This window comes from Orycteropus afer, unplaced genomic scaffold (genome assembly GCF_000298275.1).
Source record: "Orycteropus afer afer isolate SDZICR_OR568_19922 unplaced genomic scaffold, OryAfe1.0 scaffold00385, whole genome shotgun sequence".
NCBI classification, from domain to species: Eukaryota; Metazoa; Chordata; class Mammalia; order Tubulidentata; family Orycteropodidae; genus Orycteropus; species Orycteropus afer.
Window position 1 is genome coordinate 598,210 of NW_006921972.1, and position 9,594 is coordinate 607,803.

The window sequence follows — 9,594 nt, forward strand, 5'->3', positions numbered from 1 at the left end:
GTGAGGAAGACCCCATGGAAACTTCGTGAGGAAGACCCCATGGAAACTTCGTGAGGAAGACCCCATGGAAACTTCATGAGGAAGACCCCGTGGTAACTTAGTGAGGAAGACCCTGTGGTGACTTCACATGGAAGACCCTGTGGTGACTTCGTGAGGAAGACCCTACAGTAACTTTGTGAGGAAGCTAAGATTCACTGTCCATACCACACTGCATTTTTCCAAAAGAAAAAACACTTTGGTTTTTAGATTATAATGGCCCATGTAAGTGCTTTTAGGATCATGAGTGAGTAAACAGGGTATCAGTGAAACCCTTTCTGTGGGAAAGAGGATGCATGAGAGCCGAGGGTGGAAGTCCAGGACAGGCTGCCAGGGGATACCCACAAGCTCACTGAAGCTCTACGTCCCAAGAACACAACCTTTTGCAGCAGCCTGGGGTGTGGATCCTGGCTCTGACCCATTAGCGAGGGCTTCCCACCCTTAGCCCTGACTTCAGCAGTAAGGGTTGGCATGCAGGCGCACCGAGGCTGGCTGGCTCCCCCCAACGCCCCGAGACACTGCCATGCGCCAGCCCAGCCCCTGGCCCTCCTGTGTGATGACTGGGGAGTGGGTGTGCTCACCTTTGCGTCCTGGTGGAGTCATCCCTGAGAGGGAAGAGCTGCTCCTCCACCTTGTCCCACCTCTCCAAGCAGCTCCACAGCCAGTCGGGGTTCACCACATGCAGATGCCTACATTCCTGGGCCTGGCGTACCTTCTCGGTGCCTGCAGGGAGACCGTGCGTCAGACCAGGAGGGCTCACAGACCTTCTACCACACAGACAGGCTTGGTACCTAAGGGCCCTCAGGGCAAGGACCCCCTCTTGGGGCAATCTTGAGCCTGGGTGTCACCTCACACCCCTCTTGTCTCAGCTCATAACGTCTGGTCCCCTGGTTGACAAGTGATGGAGCTCCTATCAGAACATGTTAACTTCCCACAACACCAACCTTAACCTCCACTCCCATAAGCATCCCTCCTTGAGTCTTGTCAACTGTCTTCCACACAGACCACCTGTCTATCTGCTTTTGCCTACCCCACAAATGCCTCACTCAACGCTATCATGTCCTGCGGGATAAGTGTGGCCTCTTTGTCCCCATACTATACCTGGTCACCATCTTCCATGAAGTGGCAGGCAGCAAGTGATGGCCTGCCATTGTGTGGCCCTGACTGGACAGGCCTGAGGTCCTCACAGGGCCAGTGAGGGGCCAATACACTGCCATTCACCAAGTGCCACCCTGTTGCCCTACTCCCACCCAGGTGGCCCTTCTCAGGGTACCCACCTGAGTGTACCTCAGTTAACCACGGCTCCTTCTCGGCCCCGCCCCCACCTAGGTGATCTCCTGCCCAGTTATGCTCTCTCCATGCCCTGGGGTGTGTGTTTTCCATACACAGTCACACACTCGGCACCAACAGCAGGCTGCAACACTCACTGGGGCTGAGGCTCACTGCCCCGCTTACCTGAGACCCTCGTACTCAGAAGCTTTCTGGAAGTGTGCATGTTCTCTGAAGCCCCGCATCAAACCCTACCTTCCTCTCCCAGACCTACCACTGGGGGGAGCTGTTTCACAGCCACAAAACCATGTCCCTTCCATGGTGCCTCTGCACCTGTGTCTCTCCCATGTCCCACCCTGTGACCTGGGAATCTGGTCATCCAGGCCAGTCTGTCCTGGACATCAATTTACTCCCTCAGGACTGCCAGCTCAACATTCCTAGAAGGATCCTTCTGTCACAACCCCCTCCTCCAGAGCCCTTACAACACCCCTCTTGTCACGAGGCCTCCACTCCTCTGCAGAACCCAAACCCAACTCCATCTATTGCCATAACCCATCACATCCTCAACTCAGACAAACGCCATCTTCTAGACCCCTGAAAAGTAGCCACCGGCCAGGCACAAGGAGAAGTGCTGACAAAGGTCATCAGGTAGAAATGTGATCCCCTAGATATCTGAGGGGGAGCTCACTGTCAGGTAAGACCCTCTGGGTCTCTGAGGGGGAGCTCATTGTTGGTTAAGGACGTGACTTTCTGGGTACCTGAGGGGGAGCTTGCTGTCAGGTAAGGACACGACCTTCTGGGTCTCTGAGGGGGAAGCTCACTGATGGGTAAGGATGTGACCTTCTAGGTTTCTGAGGGGGAGTTCACTGTCAGGTAAGGACACGACCTTCTGGGTACCTGAGGGGGAGCTCGCTGTCAGGTAAGGACATGACCTGGGTGGCTGAGGGAGAGCTCACTGTTGGTAAGGATGTGACCTCCTGGGTCTCTGAGGGGGAGTTCACTGTCAGGTAAGGACATGACCTTCTGGGTCTCCAGGGGAAGCTCGCTGTCAGGTAAGGACATGACCTTCTGGGTCTCTGAGGGGGAGCTCCCTGTCGGGTAAGGACACAACCCTCTGGGTCTCTAGGGGGAGCTCACTGTCAAGTAAGGACACGGCCCTCTGGGTGGCTGAGGAGGAGCTTGTTGTCTGTTGAGTAAGGACTAGACCCTCTGGGTCTCTCGAGGGGGAGGTCAATGTCAGGTAAGGACGCGGTCCTTTGGGTCTCTGAGGGACAGCTCATTGTCCAGCAAGGCCGCGACCCCCTGGGTGGCTGAGGGGGAGCTTACTGTTGAGTAAGAACGCGATTCCATTCTCTACTCTTCCAGACTCATTAAACTACTACCAGCTCTTGTTCCAGGTGAGATCTTTGTGTGCAAGTTCTATCACAGGGCTGGTCAGTCTTTTAGCCTGTAAATCAAAGACCCTGACCCCTCTGGAAACAGCTCACCATGTATTGCTTCATTATCGACTCACTATGGTTGACTTTCCACTTCTAACCCACTCCCAGCCCTTCTGAGACAGAAGCTTCAGACTCTGCACAGGAAACAGAGCACAGGCAGCTACTGCCGTGAGGACTGTACACAGGCTGTACACAGGCTGCACTCACAAGGACTGCAGGTGCAGAGCACACAGCGCACAGCAGAGCTTCTCAATTCGCAACCATCAACGTATCTGCTAACAGCTGTGATTTGGGAAAAAAATTTTGAATATTCAACATGAAAAAAATAGCAATGCTAATTGAGAAGACAGAGCAATGACGCACAGTGGTAACACTGCACTCTGGGCTCCCACCCCAAAGATGACACTCACCAGCTCTGGCTGCAATCAGGTGGGTGGTCCTGTTGGGGTCGTCGGGACTCAGTACGAGGTTGGTGAGGACCCTGGCCCCGAGTGCCGTGGCATGGTAGTGCTCGCGGGTCTTCTCCACAGGGAAGTTGGTGGGGTGCAGGCCACTGAAGATGATGGTGACGTCGGCCAGCACTCTGCTCTTCAGCTCTGGGACAATTCTCCGTATGTCCGGGGCCTCCTCTGTCTCCTTGCTGAGGTACCTGTCATACCTGGCATAGTAGTCGGTGTGCACCCGGACAAGTATCTCCTCCAGGTGGACCAGGTGGTCGTCATCATCACTGTCCTCCTGGTCCTCCTCTTCCACACTCTGGTCCAGCGACTCGCCCACAGTGATGCCCGACTGCTCACTGTTCTGGGACTCGGTCTCGGCCTCCTTGCGGTCCACACAGCCATTCCCCAGGTCACAGAGGCTGCCCTGCTCACCCTCGTCTGCCACCTCCAGGTCAGGGCCTTTGTCCTGTGGATGGACACTGGGCCCACACACGCCAGAGGGAATGGCTCCCATGTGTTTCTCTGCTCCAGGGCGGGTGCTTGCATCCTCCTGGATGTCCCTACGCTTTCTGCGCCCCCTCTTCCCCTCGCTGTCACTATCGGATGCAGAGGACGACCTGTGGCCGTCAAGCTCACTGTTGCTCTCACTGTCACTAGATAAGTCAAAGTCCAGGTCATTCCCTGGGGTGTCGTGAGCAGACTGCTGCTCTGGTGACACTTGGCCACCCTGTTCTGAGGACACCAGGGGCTCCTTCCTGCCGGCCGGCTCGCTGTCGCCTGTCACGGTGCCCAGGGCCGGGGCTGAGTGTTCACCCTCATCCACTTTCTTACAGGTGGGTGCGTCCCCACTGGAAGAGCCGCCCGTCCCTGCCGTGCTGCCGTTCGGCTCCATGGAGGGCTTCCCAAGGCCGTTGCTCTGCTCTGCTCTGGGAGCAGGCCTGCCTTCGTCAGGGTCCTTCCCGGACAGCGCAAGCTCTGAAGGATCAGTGCTCTTAGGAGACTGATTTACTAAACGTGCACACAGAAGACAAAGTCCTGTTATTTACCACCAACACCAAGCAGCACATCAAATGAAAGGCAGCCTCGCCCTGCTGTTTGAACCTAACCTCTTTAGACCAGAAGTCATAAACTTTTGCTGTAAAGAGCCAGACGGCAAATGCTCTAGGGTATGGGGGCCGCGTATCCTCCGTCATATATTTTCTTATACAGGTGATTAAAAACGGCAAGCCACTGTGAGCGTGCAGGCCGTTTCAGGCCCAGCTGCTGTCTGCCAGCCCCGGTTCCAGTGACCTTGGGCTCAGCACCAGCACCTGTCCACCCGGATCGCTAGACTCCACCAAGTGGATGACAGCAGGAACTGCATGACCCAGAGTACTCCACTCTAAAGCTCACCACAGAGACTACACGTAAAGTTCTTACTTGCCCTAAGAGAGACCCCAGCTTTGTGCTTGGGGTGTGCAGAACCCAGCTGGTTCTGAGCCCTGGGCCCAGCAGGCCCCACAGTTTGCTCTAACAGAACGCTGGGCTGAATTCCACTGCTGGGCTGGTGCCTTTTAAAGGAAGCAGGAGGAACGTGATATTCCTAAGCATAATGAAGCAGTGTTCTTTCATCCTTATTCGACTGAGGCGAGCATCCAGGTTAGTACTATTTTAAGAAATAAAACCACCCAAAATGAAGCCAAACAACAGCATGCTTTTTAGTAGTACACAAACAAACCCAACCACCTCCAACACCATTGAAACATAACACAAACAACAAAACCCAAAGTTAATCTGCAATTTGCAGCAGCCAAACAGAGGTGAGGAGTGAGAGGAGGTAAACGACAGGGGAGCGTGAATATCTCTTTCCACCCCATTAGCAGAGCGGCCACCTACCCTTCTTCCTCATCTGAGTGTCCCGGGACCCTGGGGGAGCGTTGATATCACCTGTGCCCTGGAAGTAGACATATTTCTTCACAGTTATCAGATTGGGGGCAAACTTCCAGACATCTTCTCGGTCATCAATAATGCAAACCATTGAGTCTCCACAAGGAAAGAGATTTCTAGAAGTAAAAACATTATCAATACCGTTAACACTTTACAAAAATGAGTAACTGAAAATTGGAATAATCATGTGTGCTGCTCAGCACAAAGGTTTCGGATTCTAATCTGCACATAACCGCCAGACATTTTCATCTCTGGGGCTGTCATTGTACTGTGAAAGCAGTCCAGGCAACAGAAAAGCAAATGGGTGTGGCTATGCACCAGGAAGGCTTCGTTGATGACAGTCCTGCTCTGAGAAGAGACTTCACACACAGGGAGAGTATGAACTTCCTAAATCTTAGCTGTTTAGAATAAAACTGTCCCTGTGATATACAGAGATGGTGTTTCTTCAAGTCCAAGGAAGTAACTGATATATTTCCAAAAGCCATGGATGGGCAGGGTAAACAGAACCCCAAAGGCCCACAGAGCCATGTGACCAAGGCAGGACACAGCTCTGCTGCCCTCCTGCATTTGATTAAGTTCAACCGTGGCCTGGGGTTAGAGGTATAGACAGGCCGGCTTGCAGGACTCTACATCCAGAACGAGGAGATAGAAGAGAGATGACCGCCTGCCAGCACTGAGTCCACAGACCCTGGATCCTCTGGCTGTTAACCAAGACCATGACTACCTGGGACACATGTTCATGTGCATAAAACTCATTAATGTTATTTCCCAGGAATCTGTTTTTCCATAGAGGATCTGCTTTAAAATAAAACATAGCAAAAATAATTTATACAATCGCTTTCTGGTACATTAATTACAGACAAGAGAGATGAAAACCACACTGAATTGAGATGGACACAGTGATCCCCTTTCCAGGTCAGAGTGACCAGATCGGCCTGGATCCATCCTGAGTATATCGCCTTCTCCCTGCTCCTCACGTCCAGCGTGTCCAGATGGGCCTGCAGACCCCCCTAGGTGTGTCCTGGGTGCGTCCCCCTCTCCCCGACCCTCGTACCCAGCGTGTCCAGATGGGCCTGCAGACCCCCCTAGGTGTGTCCTGGGTGTGTCCCGCTCTCCCCGACCCTCATATCCAGCGTGTTCAGATGGGCCTGCAGACCCCCCTAGGTGTGTCCTGGGTGCATCCCCCTCTCCCCGACCCTCATGTCCAGCGTGTCCAGATGGGCCTGCAGACCTTCCTGGGTGCGTCCCCATCTTCCCGACCCTCGTATTCTATGAAGTGAAAGCTCTGGCAACTCTTTGCTCTTTATTCTCTTTTGCCCTCATCCGTCTGTCCATCATTAAGCAACCAGTAAAAATACGGTTTGAGAAGCAAACTAATCTTCCTCCTCATTTGGTACGTGACCAGGCTGCAGTCATGTGTGTTGCCTAAATCTAAAAGGACTGCTGCAGGGGGTTGTAGCCCATGGTGGTGCATAGCCCATAAGGCAGGGCAGCCCATGGGGGGAGGGTGGCTCATCAAAGGGGATAGCCCATGGAGGGGTGGCCCATGAGGGGGGTGGCTCAGCAGAGGGTGGCCCATGAGGGGGGACAGCCCATGAGGCACAGCAGCCCATGAATGAGGACAGCCCAGGAGGAAGGGTGACCACGTGGGGGTGGCCCATGGGGTACACAGCCCATAAGGGGTGCCCTTGGGGGTGCACGGCCCATGGGGAGGTGGTTCAGAGGGGGCTGGCTCATGGGAAGTTCATAGGGGGAGGGCAGCCCATGAGTAACAAGAAAACTCTCAATACAGAGGTATCGCTCTAACTCCCAAAATGCACCTTTAAAACGAGACTGAGCACTGAGCTGTTGAGGGATGACCACGCTTGAGTGCATACCTGAGATTCCCCGTTTTAGAAAAAGGGTCAATGCATTCATCCCGTGATAGTATCCGGTGAGAGAAGAGCTTCTTTTCGGGGTCTAAAAAGCCTTTTAAAAGAAACACAGATTTCAAGTCATGTCACCTCTGTCCAGGGAGCTCGCGGGGCTCAGCACCCTGGGGACGAGTGTGTGTGTCGCCCACCCTCACAGCAGCACCACACGGGGTCACCTGCACACAGGGAGCTCACGGGGCTTCAGCACCCCGAAGATGAGTGTGCGTGTCACCTATCCTTCACCAGCACCACACTGTCATGTGAGTGCAGCCTTGTGCCAAGTCCTCCCGCTCTTTCAAGATGGCTTTGGCTACTCTTGAGTCCCTTACGTTTCCATATCAACTTTCAGATCAGATTGCCAATTTCTTAGAAACAGTGAGCTGGGATTTTGCTAGGGCAGAGTTAAATCTATAGATCCATTTGGAGAGCACTAGAGCCATCTTTGATGGTTTGGGTTTTTTGGGGTACTGCCATCTTAACAAAAGTTTTTGATCCACGACCACAGTATGTCTTTCCATTCATTTAGAACTTCTTTAATTCCTTTCAATAATATTTTATACTCTTCAGTGTGTAAGTTCTATGCTTCTCTTATTAATTTACTTCTATGTATTTTCTTTTCAAATAGTTTTTTTTTTTTTTCCATGGACGTATACATAGCAAGTTAGGCTCCCATTTTACAATTTCCACCCCCTTGGTCAATGACACAATTGTATTTCTCACAATGAGTTATCATTCCCTTTGTGTTCTGGTTGTCCCATTTCCAGTGCTCTAGTGTCCTTGGCCCCTTGCTAACGTTAGAGTACCTGCTGACCTTTTGAACTCACAGAGATGGTTCTCAGGAATGTACCAACCTAACAGTAATATCCTTTATCGCGTGTGTCATTCTGCTCTTCTGCTAAAAGGTGATCTCAGGACTTCATTCTTTTTGATACTACTCTAAAAGAAATCTGCCTCATTTCATCTTCAGATAACTTACTGGTATACAGAAATAAAACTGACGTTTGTACACTGATCTTGTATCCTGCAACCCTGCTGAATGTGTTCATGAGTTCTAATAGTTTTCAGTGGATTTCCTGGAGTTTTCTACAGATAAGATCATGTCATCTGTGAAAAGGGCCGGTCTTACTTCTTGCTTCCCAATATGGATTTTGTTTAATTCATCTTCTTGCCTCACTGGAACTTCCAGTACACTGCTGAAGAGAAGTGGTAAAAACGGGCATCCTGGTTCCCTGGGGAGAGCACTCCGTCTGGCGTGAGCTGGGAGCTCTCAGCCCATGCCCTCGATCCGGCCGAGGGGTTCTCCTCTACACCTGGTTTGCTAAATCATGAAAAGGTGCTGGATTCCGTCACATCCCTTCTTGTGTGTCTGTTGACAGCAATGTGTGGCTTTTGTCCTTTATCGTACTGATGGGAATTATCCTGAGATGGTAAATCAACCTTGTCTCCCTGGAGGAGAGCCCACGTGGCCACTGCAGTGGAGTCTGACTGCTAGGGAGTCTGTGTGCAAGCACCACCCTCCCCACTCCACCCCGTCACACATCTGAGCAGCTGAGGAGACTCACATGCTCTCTCCCAACTACCAACTTAGTTTCAAGGATACTTATTCTTTTCCTCTTTATCCTTAAAAATAGGAAATAATCCTGCCTCCTGCCCTCTCTGCTGAAGGGTTTAGGGTCGCTGTACCCCAGCCAGCTCCAAGCTGCCCACCTGCGATTGTGTGTGCGTACAGCCGGCTGCCAAAGGTGAAGACGTGCAGTTCGTACAGCTTGGCGACTTTCTCCAGGAACTCCTTGCAGTGAGGACGTAGGCGTGTGTGCAGCATCGGCTCGCCTCGGCCCAGCTGGAAGTGGAATATGCCCTGAAAGGGATGGCGGGATGATCACAAGAAAAGGCCAGCCACAGGGACCCCGCTTCCCAGCTCTGCTCCCCAGGACACTGCTCCCCAGGACCCTTCAGGCTTTCCACGTCAAGTTCCTGTGGTCAAGACAATTCCAAACACACTCCCACACACATTCCCATGCACACACTCCAAGTGGACAGTGCCTTGTCTGATGGGCCCAGCCGCCTAGCCAGCACAGTCTCCCAAGAAGAGTGGAAGGACAGCAGGTCAGTCGACTTTCCTGTTTTGCCCCATACTATTATTCTGACAATGGATAAACGAGCACTAGGTATTACGTCTCCACACAATATACTGAGTTATGAGATGAAAGCTGACCAAACATTCCCAGGTGACTTAATATAACAAACATCAAAATGTACATCAAAACCACATTAAAATACAGCTATCTTAGTAAAAGTCTAAGTTCGCTTTGGAAGTTCAAGTACAATCCAGAAGCTGTACTGTGTGAGAGACAGATGAGGTTAGGAACACACCATGCTGCTCATATGTGATTAGCATGCAAGTCTATTTTCTTTAAGGAGTTAAACTTTGATCCTTTTGATCATGTTAATCTTTCATTTTCTCAGGAAATGCATCCACCATTGTTGTTGTTGTTGTTATGTGCCGTCGAGTCGGCCCCGACTCATAGCGACCCCTCCTTGGGTTTCCGAGGCAGTATCACTACGGAAGTA

General features: G+C 51.9%; 1 protein-coding gene across 1 annotated transcript in view; it reads right to left on the minus strand.

Annotated features, from left to right (window-relative positions):
- Positions 1-9,594, minus strand: part of CTDP1 (CTD phosphatase subunit 1) — a 56,871-nt gene that overhangs the window by 38,382 nt on the left and 8,895 nt on the right. The window contains exons 4-8 of the mRNA XM_007953309.1: positions 8,731-8,881; positions 6,988-7,078; positions 5,060-5,226; positions 3,155-4,192; positions 618-759 (exon numbers count right to left, since the gene is read on the minus strand). Of these exons, the coding sequence (XP_007951500.1) occupies positions 618-759; positions 3,155-4,192; positions 5,060-5,226; positions 6,988-7,078; positions 8,731-8,881 (1,589 nt within the window). The remainder of the gene's footprint in view (positions 1-617; positions 760-3,154; positions 4,193-5,059; positions 5,227-6,987; positions 7,079-8,730; positions 8,882-9,594) is intronic.